Consider the following 22457-nt stretch of genomic DNA (forward strand, 5'->3'; position numbering starts at 1 on the left):
GGATGCCCTGCAGACGCAGCAGCGCCAGAGCTGCATCCACACACTTGGTGAACGTGCGGGGTGACAGTGCTAGACCGAAGGGAAGTACACGATATTGGTATGCCTCTCCCCCGAAGGCAAACCTCAGGAACTTCCTGTGATGTGGAAGGATGGAGACATGAAAATACGCATCTTTGAGGTCTATGGTGACAAACCAATCCTCCGATTTGACCTGCGCTACAATCTGTCTGAGTGTAAGCATCTTGAATTTGAGCTTGGCCACCGTGCGATTCAATAGCCGCAGATCTAATATCGGGCGTAAGCCCCCATCCTTCTTCGGCACGATGAAGTAACGGCTGTAAAAGCCAGACTCCCTGCTGGGAGGGGGAACCCTCTCTATAGCCCCTTTTTGCAGGAGTGTCTCTACTTCCTGTGCCATTACCAGAGCCTGCTCCGGGCCCACCTCTGTAGGTAGGACACCGCAGAAAGGAGGTGGCCGACTTCTGAACTGAATGGCGTACCCCTTTTCTACTATCTGCAGGACCCAATGAGATATATTTGATAGACGTTTCCACTCGTCTAGAAAATCTACTAAGGGAACCAGCCTCTCGAGGCTGGCCTCTGGTGTATTTTGAGCAACAAGCACAGTGCCCTGAAGCGGCGGACCGGCAGGGAACGACTGACTTGACTGCTCGAGGGCCCCCCGAAGGGGGTGCGGACCACCCTCGGGTGGCCCGCGGAGACCGACTGCGCCCCGGCATTGCGGCGGGGTTGGCAGCGCGGCCCCCCGAGGGTGCCGTAGGGAAGCGGGTGCCGTTGGCAGGGGTAAACACCGCTTCCCTACGGGGGGAACCACCCTCAGCGTCCTGGCGCTTCTGGCGTCAGGAACGCTTCGACGAGGCCTTCTTGGCGATCAGGACTGTCCGCAGATCAGCCCTGCCCCTCGAAGGCCTCGCCTGAGAGCGCCGCCCCTCGTCCCCGCGCTGAGGGGGAGCTCGAGCGGCGACGCTCTGCTTTTGTTGCGCCCTGTGAGCGGAGCTCGTACTCGGCTTAGGCTGCCTGATGTCAGCGGCAGCCCCAGGGACCTGGACCCGGAGAGGGAGAAACTGCTTTAGCGCCGCAGCTTGCTTCTTTGACTCCTGGAACCTCTCGGTGACAGTGTGTACTGCGTCACCGAAGAGGCCACCAGGAGACAGCGGCGCGTCGAGCAGGAAGCTTTTCTCCCTCTCCTTGATTTCAGTGGGGTTGAGCCATAAATGCCTCTCCGTAGCCACCAATGCTGCCATAGAGCGGCCAACACATCTGGCCGTCTCTTTGGTGGCCCGGAGAGCAAGATCAGCTGATGTTCTTAGCTCATTTATGACATCACCCCCCACTTCATCACGTCCATCTAAGTCCCTGAGCAGGTCAGCCTGATAAGCCTGCATTATAGCCATAGTATGCAGGCATGCAGCAGCCTGACCTGCCGCCGAGTACGCTTTGCCCACCAGTGCCGACGTTGTTTTTAATGGTCTGGTGGGCAAAGTCGGGGCCTTCAGGGACGATGCCGAGGAAGGCGAGAGATGGCTCGCGAGCGTCTCTTCTACCTTTGGCATCGCCCCATAACCGTAGTGCTTCAGCCCCATGATGTTGCTGTAGACCGAAGTCTGAGGGCTGAACACACGGTATGATGCCGGTCTCCTCCATGACTTTGCCACCTCGGTGTGCAAATCATGGAAGAATGGCAGGCCCCGCCGCTGAGGTTCTGAAGCGCGAGCGGGCAGGAATCTTTCATCTAATTTACTAGATCTCTTTCTTCCTGCCTCAGATCTTTCTATGGGCCAGTCAATATTTAGTCTGGCCACAGCTCGCGTTAGAACCTCAACGAGCTCCTCACTCGCAGGGGACTGAAGTGGCGAATCTTCAGTCGCGATGCTCTCAACGTCCACCTCCTCGGAGCTGGATAGTTGGAGCACCGGCGACTCTCTCGGGGGGGGGAAGAAACCGCAATGCGTGCTTCCAAGCCCCGAGAAGAGCCGCTGGATGGAGCAGGTGAGGGCAGAGATAAGGCAGCGCCCGTCTTAAACCCCTCTGCAACATCCAATTGTGAACCCCACGACTGCAGCCTCCGCTCTGCCTCGGCAGCAGCGGGACCAGAGCCGCGGGGAACACGAGCCGAGGCACCCTCCTCGAAGAGTGCCCGGCGGGAGCGCAGCGTTCTCAGTGGCATACGCTCACAGTGCTCGCAAGCAGCCCCCTCGAGGGCTGCCTGGGCATGCTGCGCTCCCAAGCAGGCAACACAAAGAGAGTGTGTATCCCCACTCGTGATGTAGCGTGGGCAGGGATGTACACACCTCCTGAACTGACTGCTTTCACTCGCCATTTCTCTATCTATTTATTTTCTCTTTTTTGTAAATATATAGGAATATTTAACAAAGGGTGGAAAAACTCTTTCAAATAGACAGACAAAAACACCAAATAGACAGACAGGTTCACACAGATCGCTTGCTGAAGGCTCAGAAGCTAGTTCCTGTTTGTTTTCACGGACGCTTTATAGCTTCCGGTCGATGACGTCATCACGCCGACGATCGATCTTTTTTCCGATGGAATGGTTCTACAGGCGCTTCACGACGCATTAACGCAGAGGCGTTCTCACAGCGTTTCGACGCAGCTCGAGTTCCCCGAAAGGGAATTGTTATTTTTGCATTTTTCAGAGCGATTTCTATCTTCCAGTTTGAAAAGCTGAGTCGGAGCAACGTCACAAAATCTGGTGTCAGCCTGTACTTTTGGCCAAATTATGGGCTGGTGGGAACATGCTGACGTCGACTGTTTCGAGTGATTCTCAACATATATTCATTACATAAAGCTCATTCAATCCAATTACTGAGCTGTAGTGTGCTTAAAATATAATTTAGTTATTATGCATTAGCCAGTGTAAGGCTGGAAAAACCTAGTAGATGCCGAAATGTCTAATCGCTCTGAGAAAACAAAGGAAATTAGCATCTGAACTCATTCATACAGTTAGCGTCTCTGTCCGAGACGACATCACACTGAGTGAACCATCTATGTCCGAGACGACATCACACTGAGTGAACCATCTATGAATGACTCTAATCTACATGCCTTTCCTTTCACACGAAACTTCCCCCAAACTCCTGCTCCCCCTCATATTGAGATCACCTGAAATGCACCAGAAATCTCTTTGTTACAATGTCAATCCTCACGATGCAGTATTATATGTGTTTGATATCATTTGAAATGTCTCAGTGCGACTGGTACAAATATCTCAACTCCACAGAAGTAAACTAGAACATCCTAAATGTTTTAAGAGTTTAAAGATATCTTTCCTTGATGTATGGGGGGTGTGGCTTTCAGCCATTTGGCCTCTCTTCTAATCAAGTCTATAGGACTTGATCAATGCAAATTCCTATTGTGAACTGGTGTTTCCATTTGAAAGGGTTTCAAATGGTTCTGGGTATTTAAGGAAATGTTGCAAAGAGCTCAGGGCTCGATACTGTACTCAGGTCAGCCCGTAATGCTGGAAGTTTTAACCCATGCAGCATTATGTAACCTTGATAAGTCAGGTATACATTTCATTCTTTACTTCAGAGTATTTGATGTGAGTATACCTTTGAATTGATTATGTAATTGGCATTATACATTTACCTGACTGTTAATAAATTGTTACGTTTTGATTGATTCTGACTTGGTCTGGAATTATTTAGGTTACGAACGGACATAATTTCAACAAAGGGTTAAACGGAATAATTAAATGTGTACTTAAACTATTAAATATAAATGACCAAATAACCAATTGGCATTCTAACCTAAATTCTAAATTATGATTAAATTATATACCGCAGATATTAAGTCAGATAACGAGGAATTGGAATAAAATCCCCTTTTTCTCGCTGAAAAGACGAACGTGCAGCGACCTTCACCCGCCGATCGTTGGCCTCCATTGGGACGATTTGGGCGGCCTTACAACAGTCACTTCTGTCAGGTTTGTCTTCCATCATTATTGTTGAGACATGGTGGGTAAGTTTTGGAAGAAGCATGCGGAAAAGTCAAGGAGGAAAGTAAGGTGTTGTTTTCAGCATGTTGCGAGGGTGCTCCCTGGATTACTTTTGTGTGGGTAAAGACCGATAATCTGCGTTTGAACAGCCGAGAAGGAATCGCACGCCGAACCTGCAAGCATTAACATTATAAATTTCTTAATTTATGTCAGGAGTGCAAAATAACCGATCTGTAATGAACAATATTTTTAATTAAATAGCAACAAGAATCAAAAGCCATGTATTCTCCATTTTATTTGTGGTCACAGACATGCACTAAACAGAATGTGTTTGGGCTCTTAGTGAAAATGAAAAATGATTTCCTCTAGAACGTAAGTAACCAAGAAATATATAATATAAATAAAAGAAATTACACATCAAGTAATTAATATGCATAAAAAAACCCCATAAATTGTTGTGTTGATTGTCTTTGGACATAGACCTTATGTTAAAATACACTTTTTATGTAGGCCTAATTTTCAGTAAAAAAAGGGAAATATTACTAAAGGACAAAGTGTGTCCAGTGTTTCAACACTTTTCACTTTAACATCTGTAGTGTTTGTTTTAACTGTTTTTATGCTGCGTGTTTGATATCATTTTAACTTTGATATAATTTTCTGTTTAAATGAATGTCAAATACAAAGAGTGTTGTTGTTACAAGCTCCCCTTAGGTAATGTTTTAATGAACATTTGATTAACTAAAGAAATAGTAAACATTTCATTTTAAAACAATTGAAACAAAGCTTGATCAAATATCTGTGCATGTTAGTTTGTTTCACATATGTATTAAGTAGTGGCTTTCAATTGTAGTGACTACATATAATAATAAATTAAATCTCCTCAATAGGGATTATGGGTATTGATATGTAATTATTTATAATTAATTGTAACTGGTTATGATTGAATTACAAATCTCTAAATCAGCCAGAAGGGAAATACCTAACCTGGGTATTTAAGCAATATATATATATACGAGCGAACAGTACAATCTCTTATCATCTCTCAAAGTTTTATTGCTTCTTCGGGAAGGTTACTCTTCTGGCCACATAAAATAAACTTTAAGAACTATTAGGATATTAGATAAAATATTCAAATATACTAATGAGAGCTGTAGCTAGATCTGAACATTAAAGTGACTTATGTTTTGTGAGCGGCAACAATGACAATCAAACGTGGATCCAGTAAACGTGGCTCTCAGTTCTCCCAAGTGATCGTGTCTCCGATCCGTGGCAAGTTTGAAAGTAGTTTGAGAGTGAAGGTTGCCAAAAAGGGGAGGAAGGTCTCCTCTGAAGGTGAGAAAGTTCAACTTTCTCAGTGCTTGGACCACTTCTCTTCTCCATCATGTCATCATTAGGTTCTGTCATTCAGAAACACGGCTTTTCCTATCACTGCTATGCGGATGACACTCAACTCTACTTCTCATTTCAACCAGATGATCCTACAGTCAGTGTTCGTATCGCTGCCTGTCTGACAGACATTTCTGACTGGATGAAAGAGCATCATCTTAAACTCAATCTTGCAAAGACAGAATTACTTGTTTTCTCAACCAACCCAGCACTTCATTAAAATTTCTCCATTCAGCTTGGTTAATCGACCATAACTCCATCCAGGACAGCCAGGAACCTTGGAGTTGTGATTGATTACCAGTTAAACTTCACTGACCACATTACTGCAACAGCCCGGTCCTGCAGATTTGCTTCATACAACATTAGAAAGATTAGACCCTTCCTATCCGAACAGGCTGCACAACTCCTGGTTCAAGCTCTTGTTCTCTCCAGACTGGACTATTGTAATGCTCTTCTGGCTGGGCTTCCAGCATGCACTATCAAACCCTTGCAGCTGATCCAGAATGCAGCGGTGAGAGTGGTCTTTAATGAGCCGAAGAGAGCGCATGTTACGCCTCTCTTCATCAAACTGCACTGGTTGCCAATGGCTGCTCGCATCAAATTCAAGGCACTAGTTCTCGCCTACAAAACAACCACTGGCTCTACACCAATATACCTAAACTCACTTGTTCAGACTTACACACCCTCCAGAAGCTTGTGTTCTGCAAGTGAATATCATTTCGTAGTTCGATGATGGGGGGGGGATGCGAAGAAGAGTAGAGAAGACATTAAAGAAACGTGTCCATTGCCTTTTAAGACAACTAATCCACACCTCTCCTTGGTTAACTTGACCAATCCAGAGGGTGAATTCTGAGCGGGAAAGATTCTTTTTGTCTTGGTTTACGACCCACTTTGCATGTTTTATCAGGTGTCATAAAGTTGTCGAGGTAATACAGTTTTATTCCCAAGTTCACTAAACGTACTAATGATACATTACATAACCACATACTGTGCATCATTAATACAAAGAGAAAGGAATATTTAGATATCAAACACGTTATGGCTGGGAGATATTAAAGCAGAGATACATTCCTACTCAGGAATACAAGCATTTAAAATTAACTTACATTATTCGTATATCATGACTATGTTGGCTTGACATAGGGAGTATGCATACACACATTGATATAGCATATACATTCTGGAATATAGGCTACATAAAGAAAGTGTGTGTATTGGGCAGAGTCTCAGGCCCCTCTCTGTCTGAGTAAAAGGGCGGGAGGGTTATAATATTTGAGGCTTCAGTGGAAGTATATTAAATGGTAAAACATTAGATTACAGCCTGGAAAGTACTGCGCAGTTAAAGTGACTTTACTGGATAACTTTCAGTAATTTTTTATCAGCACACTAATGTCATGCTTCAAATTGAACTCTCTCATGCATGCACTGATGACTGTTGGTAGGAGGCGATGGTCTACAGTCTAAAAAAAATATTGGTATTTTTCTTACAAACACTTATTGTTTCACTTCAGAAGACATTGGTTCATCCACTGGGATGGTATGGATTACTGTCGTTATTGCTGTATGCACTGTTAAAGCTGCAGTCCGTAACTTTTTTGGGTTAAAAATGATCCAAAATAAATTTGAGCAAGTACATAACCAGCCAGTGTTCAAAACGATCTGCTTACCGTAGCTCGATTCACAGCAGTAAGATTGTAATAATATTTTTAATTCCAGTGGTACTGGTGGATTTCCCCGGGAAATTCAAGCATATGTTTGCGTCATTACGTCACATCTGAACACATAAAGAAGGAGTCCCGGTTAGCAGGCTATCGCATGTGAGGATGATGGAAGTGGAGATAGCCTTTTCTCACACCACTTTATATAATTAAACTTTTTTAAATTTGATGGTAAATTTGATTTGATCCAAAAAGGTTCAAACGACAGTCAGTAAGACATTTCAATGGTTGTATTAGGCTATGATGTAACAACACTTGTTTGCTTTATTCATGCAGTTAAGGAGTTTTCCTTTGTTGTGCCGTTCTCGTTTTGCGATGTGCATTATGGTAACATCAGTTATTTTGTGCTCTCTATGAGAGGGAGCTTCACCTCTACTCCACATTAATGTGTTGGTATATGACGATTAGAAATTAGACTGCACACAAATGGAAACTGTACTACAGGTAGCCCTAATACACATTAAATGTAATCATGCAATCCTGATAACATTAACAGTTTGAAAAAGTATAATTTGCAGTTTGACGTGATATGATAAACAATCGTTAGATTAATCGTCGCAATGTATTGCAATGCTTTTTTCTCCTTAGTTGGTCAGAACAAAAGTGGATGTTAGCTACTTACTTGTTCAGATGACATTCTTATGTCGGACGTACTTTCAAACAGTAAAGTCTGTGATTGTGAATGACAGTATCCACACCGGCGGTGACTGACAGCGGCACAGTCTCCTCAAAACATTGGATTCCTCCGTGCTGTGCCGACCGGGGCACTACTCAAGTAAAGATGATAACTGCAAATAACTGCAATTGCAGTTTTCGAACAGAGATGGCGAAAAAGAGGAAAAACTACAGACTGCAGCTTTAAGTTGATGTTAAAGAAAGACAGACAGACAGATAGATACTGTTATCTTTCTGATTTGTTCAACCATCTAATCATCTGTTGTATTGAATCCAAAGCCGCAGAAAGAGATCATTCTCACCGGAGCCCAGCTGTGTGTCCATGAAGAGTGACAAGTCAATGGAACTGCCAATAACATTTAAGAGAAGACACACATCAACTGATCTGAGGTAGGTACAACATTTCCCAGATAGCATGGTGACATTGATTCAATGTTGAAATTCCATCAGAATCATCATTTTGGTTGAGGTTGAAATTTCAATGCTAAGTAATATTGGATCAATGTTGAAAATTCAATGCTAACACCATACTGGACCAATGTTGAAAATTCACTGCTAAATAATATTGGATCAATGTTGATAATTCCATGCTTTTCAGTGTTGAAAAGACAAACATTGAATCAATGCTGATGTTTGGTCAGCTTAATTCTCCACCGGTGATGCTTACGGTCAATCTATCTGTCCCATTATTCAACATGTTAAGGCAAGTCCAAATCAATTGGGTACATTTGTGTGAATGTGAGCACATGTATTATCCTCAAAGGATACGATGAGTACACCAACGAGTATGTGGATTCACAAAGAATACATAAATGTAAATTTTGTAATTGTAAGCCTTTCTTTAAATTTTTCTGGAAGAGTTAAAATTGTATGCGTGTTTGATTTCTGACTCTTCCAATAAGAAAGCTGTAAAAACTATGAATCTTTTTAAAAGGTATTATTTTCCTGCTTACTGGCATGTAATGTCATTCTGTGTTTCATGTTATTATAATAAAAAATGTTTAAAAAAAACAAAAAAAAAACAAAGAACTTCTACCATAAATTTAGTCTATCAGTTTGAAATAAATAAAAATGTAGCCTATTATTATTATTTAAATCATGTAGAATGTACATGCATTTCATTATTTATCTAAAGAATACAGAGTTAATAAAGAATTTAGAATATGTGTCCCTACCATAGACCGTAAAAAAATATGGACGACTCGACATCATCCGTTTCCGCTTGGCATATTTGAAGCTTTCAGGCAGCCTTGCACGGCGCGGACATCTTGGGACCGAGTCTGCTCAGTAGCGATTTCGGGACCGGAGTTGCGCAGTAGAGCGCAGGAAGTAGAGCAGGAAGTACAGTCGCGATATCAAAAGCCCGCCCACACTCTCGCAGATGCAGAACAATGAATTATGTTGGTGTGAAATAAACAGTTATGGAAATGTAGAAATTAAAGCTAAAGATCTAATCTGCTCCCAAAAATTTCGAAAAAAGTCCGTTAGTGCCTCAGTGACAACTTCACTCAGAGAAGCCGTCAGTCTCAGCTGTCAATCATGACGTCACACACCCCGTTTTTATAGCATCAAATAACTAACTCAAACTAAACTTATTTTTAAAACGAACACCTGAAATGAAATCATCGTGATGATAACTGCCTTCAGTGACATAAACTAACTTTGGGGGAAAATTTTTGAAGTGTAATTTTATTATTTAGTTTGCCTCGCGTCCATTAGAAAACACAGAGGGGCGGCTATACTGGGACCGGCCACCAGGGGGCGATCGAGGCGCGAAAGCTTCAGTAAATGAGAGGGAGACTGCAGGCTTGGTCCCTACCTATCGAATGTGCCACAATCCAATCCAGCAGGTGGCGGTAATGCACCTTCAAGACATCCACCAATCAACCAAAGCAAGCGCAGCTGAACAGACTTCAATCGCGAAAAAGAGACACAGGACAATGACCGTGTTTTTTAGAGGTAAGTGGCCTACAAAAATATGATTATAAAATTCATCTCAATTTTAATTTAGTGTTTTTATTCATCTTTATGTTTTACAACTTGTGTGCTTTCTTCTGAGCGAGTAAGAGTGAACTGCAATGTTAATAATAGTCACATGAACGCCCTCGTACACAACCAACGGCCAGGATAATCTTAATACATTGAGTTTCAGTTTGTTTTTCACCAAACCATATCATATTTGTATTCTTTTTTTTTTCTTAAGATTGGCATATACACTGTGAATTGTGTCCAAATTCTGACTCGTGCAACTCTTTTTTTTTTAAACGGTGCTGCACATGCATTCATTGACTTGTGAGTCGATCCTATTTGATTCATTTGGATTTTGAGACCATATAGGATCGACTCACAAGTCAATGCATGCGGCGCGGATCCACAAACGTATCTTACTCGTTGCACGCACAGATGAATCATTTTGAATCATCCTATATTCGTCCAGTGTATAAACGAGAGGCGATCGGAAGGTTAGATGAATTTCTGGCTTGTCAGTAATTGTGTTCGCCACTCGTGAGAGTATCTCACAGCTGAAGCAGAACTAGAACTGATTGACCTGTTAGCGCGGTGAGGGGAAATACAATCAGCTCGTAGATCTGCTTCAGCTGTACGATATCATCACGAGAGCAGATCACAATTACATCATTACAGTTTAATCTTTAATGCAGCAAGAAAAAAAGAAAAGAGTGAAATCTTTAAGTTCTGTAGGCAGCTATATCAAACTACAGAAATTTAGTAAACGGTTGTGCCTCCAGTTCGTGTTGTAAATGGAAAAAAAATCTCTTCCAAACCACCATGAAGCCTATACAGCTCCTCTTTTATTTTCTTAATTTAGCTATTTGGTCATTCATTTACTTGTTTCATTTTCACACTTTATTTATTTACTATTAAATACAATAATGTTATTAGATAAAACACCGGATATAGTCACTTTGCTTTTTCATTCATTGTGTGTCTGCAGGTCCTTTAAAGTCTATACTAAAATGCATTAATAGTCCTGAATTTAATGTTTCCGTTTTAACTGGGATATCAAGATTTTGATAAAATTTCAAGTTTCACTTCATTTTGTAGTAGGTGATATTTGTAATGTATAATTAATCACATTTCCAAATATTTACTATCTTCTTGTTGTTTTAGATGCCGTGAATGCTGATAAAAAGAGGCATCAGAGTTTATCTTTGCTGGGACGGTGCAGAACTGGCTCCATTACAACCTGAAAGGCTTCGGGGCATTGCTCATGGTGGAACCCCCTGAGTTTGGAGTATTTTATTCTTTCTTCTACCTTCTTTCTTTCAGTAGTTCTGTGTCATTTCTGTATTTATTGGCAAGTTTACATTTGTATTTACTTCCATTTTGCAGATGCAGGTTGTCATGTTTTTCCAGGCTCTTCTCATTTGTGTTATAAATTCAGATGTAATTGTTTTAAGTCAATGTGAGATTACCTGTTGTAACTGTGGGGGCATAAATAAAGACATTTGCATCTAAACTGAAGGATGTTGTTTACTATGAGTGACTTTTTGATGCAAAATCATATCGACTGCAGCCACACATGGTCTCTGATTAAAATGAATAAAATAAAGAGACAATTGAACTGGCATAGAATCCTGCTGTACATAAAGCAAGATTGATCTATTTTTCATTGTTGAATTAACATTATTTCAGGGTGCAAACCTGATGAAAAATCAATGATATATTTCAATATTGATTCAATGATATTTTGATTGATGCATTAACATTGATTAAACATTGATTCACTTAAATAAGTGGTTTAATTTTAGTTGGAAAACTATTGATTTTAAGCCCATCTTGATCTATTTTTCATCGTTGAAATAACATTATTTCAGGGTGCAAACCTGATGAAAAATCAACATTCTCAACATTGAGATCTCAACATTGATTCAATGATATTTTAGTTGATGCATTAACATTGATTCAACATTGATTCACTGTTTGTCTGCTATCTGGGTTCTGTTCATTTAGGTTGGATCCGTTGTCTGGCTTTCAACAGACCAAGCTCAAACTTTTAAGATTGAACATTGGTCTGGGAAGTCTGCTCTGTTCTCTCTACTACACAAGAGGCGTGATCAACGGATATAGTTCAAATGACTGTAACATATCCACTGAGGCGAGGTTCAGAACCCAAGTGCAGCTTTTATTAACAAACTTCAAACATAAAACAAAAGCTGCCTTTCCACCGCAGGAACTTTCCCCATGAACTAGGAAGTTTGGGGTGGTACTCGGTGTGTTTCGACCACAGGAACTAGGGTCTAAATGAAGTTCAGGGTAAATATTTCCCCCTCCAAACGGCCCTGTTCGTGAGGTAGTTTTTTTTTTTAAAGTTCAGGACGTTTCAAGGGTGGGACTTGGGCACTGAACATGCTGATTGGTTGAGCTCACGCAGCATTTTATTTCAACCGGCATTTAAAAATCTTTTGCGAGGTTCGTTCTGCGTTCAGTAAAGATCAATCTTGCTCTCTCTCTCTCTCTGATGGCTCACGTTTGTCAATGTTCGTAATAGCTGATAATAACATACATTGCCATTTTAAATCTAGCTTTACAGTCTTTCAGAATACGGATTAATATCAGTGCTCTTTTCCGTCATTTTGTTAATTTTAGTTTAGCTCTTCAGTAAACCAATACATAGCCAGCAAAAGCAGCACAGCTTGAATCTACTCCATACTTTTTATTGTTGCAGACAGTACCGCGCAAAAATGATTACCATCTGTCGCAGGCCTACGCCACCGGACTAATTTGCCTAATCTTCACGGTACTTTAGACCGCATTGGAAACGCAGACAGTAGCAGGTCTGGGGGGAGAATAAGTTCCTGTAAAAAAAAAGTTCCTGGTACAAATTGTTCAGGGTTATTTCGAAGGAAACAGGGCTAAATACTTGGCTTGCCTTAACATGGCCAAAAAACAAACAAAAGACTTGGCTAAACGTGACACAAACAGACTTGACTACAACAGACTCACCAACAAGCAGGTAACACATTCAATATCAGACAAGGACACATGGCAAAAATTAGGCTTAAATACACATGGATTAATGACAAGACAAGGAACACCTGTTAACAATGATGAGACAATTAGCCAATGGCATGACATACCACATGAAGGCATGGGAATCCTGGGTAATGAAAGGCCAGATAAGTTAGCAAAAAAGGCAACAAAAAAGGAAAATGTTGAAATCAGTATAAAGTTATCTAAGTCAGAGGGAAAGAGCATATTGTGGAATGAAATAAAGGATATATGGTGGCAGCAGTGGAATAATGAAACAAAAGAGAGGCATTTATATTATATACAAAATAGAGTGGGTGGAACAAGAAATAATAGCAAGCATTGGAAAATAAAAAGTTATTATAAGCAGAATTACAATCGGGCATAGTAACCTTAATTGTATTCTTCATATTATGGGAAAATATCCAACAGGAATGTGCAGTCAGTGTAGGGAGTATGAATCAGTTGAGCATGTTTTAATATATTGTGGGAAGTTTAAGAAAGAAAGACAAGTAATGATGACCCAGTTACAAAGTTTAGGATTAGTAGAGAGACATTTTAAATGTATTTTAGAATGTGCAGAGAAACAGGAAGGAAGAGAATATTTATTAGATTTTTTAAAGGAAACTGGACTGGGCAAAATAATATAGTGTGAAGGGAAGTTAATACAGCAGGTAATGCAGTTAATACATGGCGGTAATGCAACAAATTGGATGCAAGCTGGCATAAAACTCCAAAGAAGAGAAAGGCATGGGAATCACATGACCATAGAACCCATGACAAAATCTGAAAATGCATGGCAGTGAAAAAAGCAAACTAAGAAACATGACAGTGGACATGATAAACTGAGAAACGATACAGTGAACATGGCAAACTTAAAAACGTGACCATGAAACAAACCAAAACACCCTGTGACAGACTGTGTACGAAACTGGATAGTCCTTCAACCAATCAGACCAATGATCCATAGCTTCCTCTATCCGTCATTGTGTTAAACACACCGATAGCACGCCAGGAGGATAAGCTGGTTTGTGATTGGTCCCCGCAAAATTGTAATAGATACAGGATATAAATATGTACAGGTTTCCAGTAAAATCACCGGCAGATCGGGCTGGGTTTACCGAGTCTATTAGATCAGTGCCGCTCAATCCTGTTTTGGGGATAGTCGGGGTGTGATGGTTCAAAGAAGAAAAAAAGCTAAATTCCCCTGTCCACCCACGGTTCGGCACGCACTTGCACCGCGGTTCATCTCAAATCTGATGACGCATCTATAATATGGTTTATTGAAAATATAAACGCATAAAACTAACAGAAAGAGTTATGCGGAAGTATGTTTCTGTTGATGGATACAAATTGGCTTTGCAAGTACTCCGTCGATTGCTGTCTGCACGACCATGAACTGTCATTTACGCCGTCCTCACCCAGGTGTTGATAGCGCACGAGCACAGATGAGACCTAAACAACACACGCTGCTGTCCGTGTTTAAACTTAATTAACTTAAGCCATGCCAATTTAAACAATCAAGAGCGAAACGTGAAAGAGAACTCACACATGCTGTGAGAAGAGGTGTGTGTGTGTGTGTGTGTGTGTGTGTGTGTGTGTGTGTGTGTGTGTGTGTGTGTGTGTGTGTGTGTGTGTGTGTGTGTGTGTGTGTGTGTGTGTGTGTGTGACATGGCGCGTCACAGATTGCATGCAAATATTGAGCTCTCTTTCAAGGCTTGTGCTTGAATGGACAAATTTACACAAAAATTGTCAACGTGGCCGTCTTGTTTAGTATCCAAGCAGACAGTTGGTTATGGCGTAAATAAAACATAAACCGTCTAGAAAGATGTGTGTTCATGTGCAAGAGTATGCATTATGTCTTAAAGTGGCAGCAGTCTAATATTCCTGCTGTCTGTGTTTTTAATGTTAATCAAACAACAAAAGACAAGGAAATCACTCATTGCTCTTGACTGAATAGCTTTTGTAACTTCAAAGATGATTAATCTTTATTTAATATATTTAACAGTGAAGATTATAATATGCAATGTTATTTTATATTTTATTACTTTATTCAATTCACAGTATGTACCTGAAAACTACTGTTAGGCACCTGATTCCTGAAAAGCACTGTTTATGAATCATTGCTCTATTGTATATAATCTACTATTTACTCAATTCTCAATTCTAATAAAGTCAATTCTGTTCAGAAAGATCAAACCCATTGGAGCCCCCTATATGTAAAATAAGCAATATGAATTCTTGTCTATTCTGTGAACTTTGTTATTTTTTCAGTCTGTTTTATTTAACCCAAAGCAGCAGGAAGAGTTCAAACCCTCCGGGGCCCAGCTGTGTATCGATGAAGAGTGACGTGTCTAAGGACAAACCTTTAAACTTTGAGGAAAAACACACATTAACTGATCTGAGGTAAAAACTGAGGTCTAGACAAACAAACAAAAATACTGATACTAACTCACTGTTCTCAGACCAGCCATTATATATAATGGTTTATTGAAGTATTGTAAAAAGTGCTATAACACTAAGAAGTCTTGCTGTTGGTCTGAATATCAGCATGGTTTTTAGGAGTGGTTAAAAAATATAGATTTTCTGATGCATTGCATTCTTCATTTGAACAATCTGAATATTGATTATTAAATCCCAAGATTGATCTTATATATAAAAAAACAAATTCAGTTGATTAGTGAAAACAACTTCTAAATAATAAAATATTGCCAAATATGTTAATTTAATATTTTACTGGTCCAAAGCAAATCAAATCTGCTGAAGAAGTTTCAGTGTCTGCATGAAGGAACAGCAAAGCAGGGAAACCCAACACTCCTGAATGAGATCTACACAGAGCTCTACATCACAGAGAGTGAAAGTGGAGAGATCAATAATGAGCATGAGGTGAGACAGATTGAGACACAATCTAGGAGAGCAGCAACAGAGGACACACCAATCAAATGCAATGACATCTTTAGACCTTTACCTGGACAAGACAAACCCATCAGAACTGTGCTGACAAAAGGAGTCGCTGGCATTGGAAAAACAGTCTCTGTGCAGAAGTTCATTGTGGACTGGGCTGAAGGGAAAGAGAATCAGGACGTCCAGCTCATATTTCCACTTGCTTTCAGAGAGCTCAACTTGATGAAGGACCAAACACTCAGTCTTTCAGATCTTCTTCATGTCTTTTTCCCTGAAACAAAAGAAATGGAAATATCCAGTGATGAATATAAAGTGTTGATCATCTTTGATGGTCTGGATGAATGTCGTCTGTCTCTGAACTTTGAGAGCAAAGTGAAACTGTGTAATATATCTGAACCAGCCTCAGTGGACGTGCTGCTGATGAACCTCATTAAGGGGAATCTGCTTCCCTCTGCTCTCATCTGGATCACCTCCAGACCAGCAGCAGCTGATCTCGTCCCCTCTGAGTGTGTCCATCGAGTGACAGAGGTACGAGGCTTCAATGACCCACAGAAGGAGGAATACTTCAGGAAGAGGATCAGTGATCAGAGTCTGGCCAATACAATCATCACACACCTGAAGTCCTCAAGGAGTCTCCACATCATGTGCCACATCCCAGTGTTCTGCTGGATCTCAGCCACTGTTCTAGAGAAGATGTTGAGTGAAGCAGAGAGAGGAGAGATTCCCAAGACTCTCACTCAAATGTACACACACTTCCTGATCATTCAGACCAACATCAAACATGAGAAGGACTATGAGAAGAAAGTGAAAGATGAAGACATGATTCTAAAACTGGGGAAACTGGCTTTCCAGCAGCTTGTGAAAGGCAACCTGATCTTCTATGAGGAAGACCTGAGAGAGTGTGGCATTGATGTGACAGAAGCAACAGTGTACTCAGGATTGTGCACTCAGATCTTCAGAGAGGAGTTGGGCTTGTGTCAGGGGAAAGTCTTCTGCTTTGTTCATCTGAGCATCCAGGAACATCTAGCAGCTCTATATGCACACATCTACTGTACAAACAACTGCATAAATGCATATTGGAAGACATTTAATCCATTATCTGATCTGCATCAGACAGCTGTGGATGAGGCTTTAAAGAGTAAGAATGGACATCTGGACCTTTTCCTGCGTTTCCTTCTGGGTCTCTCATTGGAGTCCAATCAGACTCTCTTACGAGAACTACTGACACAGTCAGGAAGCTGCTCCTACAACAAAGAGGGAATAGTTCAGTACATCAAACAGAAGATCAGGGAGAATCCCTCTCCAGAGAGATCCATCAATCTGTTCCACTGTCTGAATGAACTGGGTGATGATTCACTGATGCAGGAGATCCAAGATTATCTGAAATCAGGAGAAATAGGAGAAACCACACTCTCCTCTTCACAGTGGTCAGCTCTGACTTATGTGTTACTGACATCAGAGCAGAAGATGGATGTTTTTGATCTAAAGCAGTTTATTGGAGCACAAAATACAGCAGATGAAGTTCTTCAGAAGCTGCTGCCTGTGGTTAAAGAATCCAGATCAGCAAAGTAAGTCACACTGATAACAATCACAACACTGATAAAACATGATCACATTTATAATTTTAGCATGTGCTTTCATATCAAAGCAACAAAAGAGGAAAATGTTCTCATAATCCCATCACTGTCAGTGAGCAGGAGAGTGCGAGAGAGAGAGAGAGAGAGAGAGAGAGAGAGAGAGAGAGAGAGAGAGAGAGAGAGAGAGCTGATGATTGTAGAGGTCAGTGTGAGAGTCGTGATAAAGGATTGAATTTGACAGGGATCAAAGCTGATAACGAACACCACCAGTGTATTTTTTCTGTATTGATGCTGTATGATTAGGACTGTTTGTCCTCTAATGATGTTTATGTGAATGTTTTACTGCCTCTATATCACATTTGTAGTTTACACATTTTATTCTATAATTTCTTCTGTTATCAGTTCACCATGTATCTTTAACCTTCATATCTATCACATGTTGTTGCCCCATTAAAAAGCTGCACAATACATTTAAAAGGACCATCTTTTAATTTTAAATTGTTTGTGCAGGCCTATATATATAATTCTTAACATTCATATATAAATATAATAATGTTTTTTAATTCATGAATTTTATAAGAATACAAATAATAAAACAAGTTTAGATTGTATAAAGTAACTGTGCACCAAAGATTTAGTGCTAAATATTTAGTTTATTTAGTGGACTGTGTTTACCAAATAAACAAACACAGATGTATATATTCTATAGTAATGTTGAAAATTATATAATGATACATTTATGGCCTTTTCTGTGCTTGAATATATTTACTGAATAGAATAAATAACTTTAATATATATAGGTGTTAACTGTAATCTTACACTGCAAAATGATAACTTACAAATGATTCAATTCATCAGAATTATTTCATGAACAAAGCCCACAAAAACGTATGACAAAAACTGACTTTTAATCTCCATATCTGTAAAGTATATGATATTGAACCTAACCCGCTCAAACAGCATGTAGAAGCCAGTCTGAACCTTAGACTAGACATGTAAATTATGCCGTGTATTAAGACTTTCTTTCTGAATATGAAGTTCCTGCTTGTCTGAGCTGTAGATCCTGAACTGAGAGACTGAAGAGCGTCATTGGTCTCTACAGGTTGAATGATTGTGGTGTTACAGATAAAGGTTGTGTTGCTCTGGCTTCAGCTCTGAGATCAAACCCCTCACACCTGAGAAAACTGGATCTGTCATCTAATAAACTAGGAGACTCAGGAGTGAAGCTGCTCTCTGATGGACTGAAGGATCCCCACTGTAAACTGGAGATACTACGGTAAGATTATACAAACGTTTCAAAATTCACCTCCATTTTTCCTCCTGTGGTGAACAATGAACAAAATTAAACTAAAACTTAACAAGACTAAATGACCTGCCAGATTATTGAAGGTGATTTATTATTTATTAGATTCTTTCCCAAGTTTGACATAATTTTACAATATCACAATTAAAATAAACATGATTGGATAATGTTAAGATGTGACAACTGTTCTTATATCATACAGTTATGCTGAGAAGAAATTCAGATTCTTCCATTTTTTATGATATTGAAACTAACCCCTTCAAGCAGCATGTAGAAGCTGAACCTTAGACTGGACCTGGTAATGGTGTCACGACTTAAGTCTTTCTTTCTGATTGTGAAGTTCCTGCTTATCTGAGCTGTAGATCCTGAACTGAGAGACTGAAGAGTGTCATTGTTCTCTACAGGTTGAGTAATTGTGGTGTCACAGATGAAGGTTGTGTTGCTCTGGCTTCAGCTCTGTGATCAAACCCCTCACACCTGAGAGAACTGCATCTGACATTGAATAAACTAAGAGACTCAGGAGTGAAGCTGCTCTCTGATCTGAAGGAGGATCCACATTATAAACTCGAGACAGTTTGGTGAGTAGTGATGATTAAAACTGTTTTAATTGAAAGTTAATTTTGTTTCTTCTTCTCAGATTACTTTCCTGATAATGGTGACTTACACATTATAAAAATGTTTAATAAGAGTCTGATTCATTTATCTATTTAATATAGTAGTTTATAGTAACAATTAAATAAGTAATTTATTAGATATCTATCACTACTTTCTTTGTCATAAATAAAACTAACCAAATGACAGGAAGAGGACAGTCATACAGGATTATAAGGGTCAAGGGTCATCATTTATGGTTATTTGGATGCTAAATCAAAATCAGAATGTTTAAAACAAGCTTTAACAATCATGTCACATTGTTATTTTATAATCTCTCACTATAAGTTGTTTACTTTAGTTGTTCTAAAGTTGTCTAAAATAATGCAGTAATGTTACAAACATTTAACTGTCTGTAATTTACTTACAGGTTTGGTTGGTAGTCTGACCTTCTCTGGATCAGCTGATGGAGAATAAAGAGCCATTACAGACACATCACATTTAACAGAATCAACAGACACACACCCATAGTGATCATCACAGTGCAATAAACATGATGCAATATGTGTGTAATATATCGTCTGATGGTGACGTCTGGTTCACTGCTGACTCTTTCATGCTTTCATTCTCACGACTACAGACAGCAGGATATCTAAAGCCCCATGTCAACAACACAACAGTCAGATAACAACAAGATTTACACTGTAAAGACACTGATATACACTGAACAAACCCACTGTGATGGAAACAACATCCTTCACTCCTTTCCGTTGATCAATCTGATTTAAGAAGAATGACTGATCAGACCAGAAACCGTGTTGACTGATCTGAGAACAGTTTGAGACATTGTTAAGATTTTCTTGGTAAACACATTTTTATTCTTTAACTTTAGAATTTGTGTTAAATATAGATATTTTATACTTTGTGTAATTATAGAGGGCTATATTATGTTGTGATTGTGTATTTTAAAGCATTTTGTTTCCAAATTTGCTTTATAAATAATAGAGTTGAGATCTCCTCTGAAACTCATCTCAATCTTTCAGATCCACAGAGCCCTAAATACGGCCATCCTCCAGCGGAAACTATTTATTTCCATGGATTAAGAACAAATTAATCTGATAACTGTTTAATTATAAATATGTGTATAATATAATTTTGTTTTTTTTTTCAGTTCTGTTACATTATTGCATTCTTTTACTGTAATGCTAAATGTGTTATTCATTTAAATAAAATTGTATTGATACATAGTAATACATTTATTTCGGTCAAATTTATTGATATTATATATATATATATATACAGTCTTGTTCAAAATAATAGCAGTACAATGTGACTAACCAGAATAATCAAGGTTTTTAGTATATTTTTTATTGCTACGTGGCAAACAAGTTTACCAGTAGGTTCAGTAGATTCTCAGAAAACAAATGAGACCCAGCATTCATGATATGCACGCTCTTAAGGCTGTGCAATTGGGCAATTAGTTGAAAGGGGTGTGTTCAAAAAAATAGCAGTGTCTACCTTTGACTATACAAACTCAAAACTATTTTGTACAAACATTTTTTTTTCTTTCTGGGATTTAGCAATCCTGTGAATCACTAAACTAATATTTAGTTGTATGACCACAGTTTTTTAAAACTGCTTGACATCTGTGTGGCATGGAGTCAACCAACTTGTGGCACCTCTCAGCTGTTATTCCACTCCATGATTCTTTAACAACATTCCACAATTCATTCACATTTCTTGGTTTTGCTTCAGAAACAGCATTTTTGATATCACCCCACAAGTTCTCAATTGGATTAAGGTCTGGAGATTGGGCTGGCCACTCCATAACATTAATTTTGTTGGTTTGGAACCAAGACTTTGCCCGTTTACTAGTGTGTTTTGGGTCATTGTCTTGTTGAAACAACCGTTTCAAGGGCATGTCCTCTTCAGCATAGGGCAACATGACCTCTTCAAGTATTTTAACATATGCAAACTGATCCATGATCCCTGGTATGCGATAAATAGGCCCAACACCATAGTAGGAGAAACATGCCCATATCATGATGCTTGCACCTCCATGCTTCACTGTCTTCACTGTGTACTGTGGCTTGAATTCAGAGTTTGGGGGTCGTCTCACAAACTGCCTGTGGCCCTTGGACCCAAAAAGAACAATTTTACTCTCATCAGTCCACAAAATGTTCCTCCATTTCTCTTTAGGCCAGTTGATGTGTTCTTTGGCAAATTGTAACCTCTTCTGCACATGCCTTTTTTTTAACAGAGGGACTTTGCGGGGGATTCTTGAAAATAGATTAGCTTCACACAGACGTCTTCTAACTGTCACAGTACTTACAGGTAACTCCAGACTGTCTTTGATCATCCTGGAGGTGATCATTGGCTGAGCCTTTGCCATTCTGGTTATTCTTCTATCCATTTTGATGGTTGTCTTCCGTTTTCTTCCACGTCTCTCTGGTTTTGTTCTCCATTTTAAGGCATTGGAGATCATTTGAGCTGAACAGCCTATCATTTTTTGCACCTCTTTATAGGTTTTTCCCTCTCTAATCAACTTTTTAATCAAAGTACGCTGTTCTTCTGAACAATGTCTTGAACGACCCATTTTCCTCAGCTTTCAAATGCATGTTCAACAAGTGTTGGCTTCATCCTTAAATAGGGGCCACCTGATTCACACCTGTTTCTTCACAAAATTGATGACCTCAGTGATTGAATGCTACACTGCTATTTTTTTGAACACACCCCTTTCAACTAATTCAACTAATTGCCCAATTGCACAGCCTTAAGAGCGTGCATATCATGAATGCTGGGTCTCATTTGTTTTCTGAGAATCTACTGAACCTACTGGTAACTTGTTTGCCACGTAGCAATAAAAAAATATACGAAAAAACCTTGATTATTCTGGTTAGTCACATTGTACTGCTATTATTTTGAACAAGACTGTATATATATATATATATATATATATATATATATATATATATATATATATATATATATATATATATATATATATATATATTAATACATTTATTTTGTTCAGATTTATTTATATATTATTATTAATTTGATTATTAATATTAATAACATATAATAAAATTATTTATTAATTACTTTTTATTCTAATGGTTATTAATATATTATGTATTATTAATTACATCAAGTTTTATTTATTTTAATAAAATTATTCATTTTAATAAAATATATTTTTATTTAATTAACTTTTTTAATCAATTATTTATTATGATCAGGTTTTATTTATTTTAAATACAAAATGGTGTATTTACATACATTTCTGTTTATCATTTTTTATTAAAGTTTTTTTATTTTATTTTAGTCCATTTATGCAT

The 22457-nt window shown here is 39.1% G+C and overlaps 1 protein-coding gene across 1 annotated transcript; it reads left to right on the forward strand.

Moving 5' to 3' along the window:
* Positions 1–15416: 15416 nt before the first annotated feature.
* Positions 15417–18987, forward strand: LOC137047433 (protein NLRC3-like). Its single transcript, XM_067425065.1, has 3 exons — positions 15417–17213; positions 18325–18498; positions 18930–18987. Exons 1-3 carry the CDS (start codon positions 15868–15870, stop codon positions 18985–18987), a joined length of 1578 nt encoding a protein of 525 aa, XP_067281166.1. The 5' UTR covers positions 15417–15867.
* The last annotated feature ends 3470 nt before the right edge of the window (positions 18988–22457 follow it).

Source organism: Pseudorasbora parva, chromosome 19 (genome assembly GCF_024679245.1).
Source record: "Pseudorasbora parva isolate DD20220531a chromosome 19, ASM2467924v1, whole genome shotgun sequence".
Taxonomy (NCBI): domain Eukaryota; kingdom Metazoa; phylum Chordata; class Actinopteri; order Cypriniformes; family Gobionidae; genus Pseudorasbora; species Pseudorasbora parva.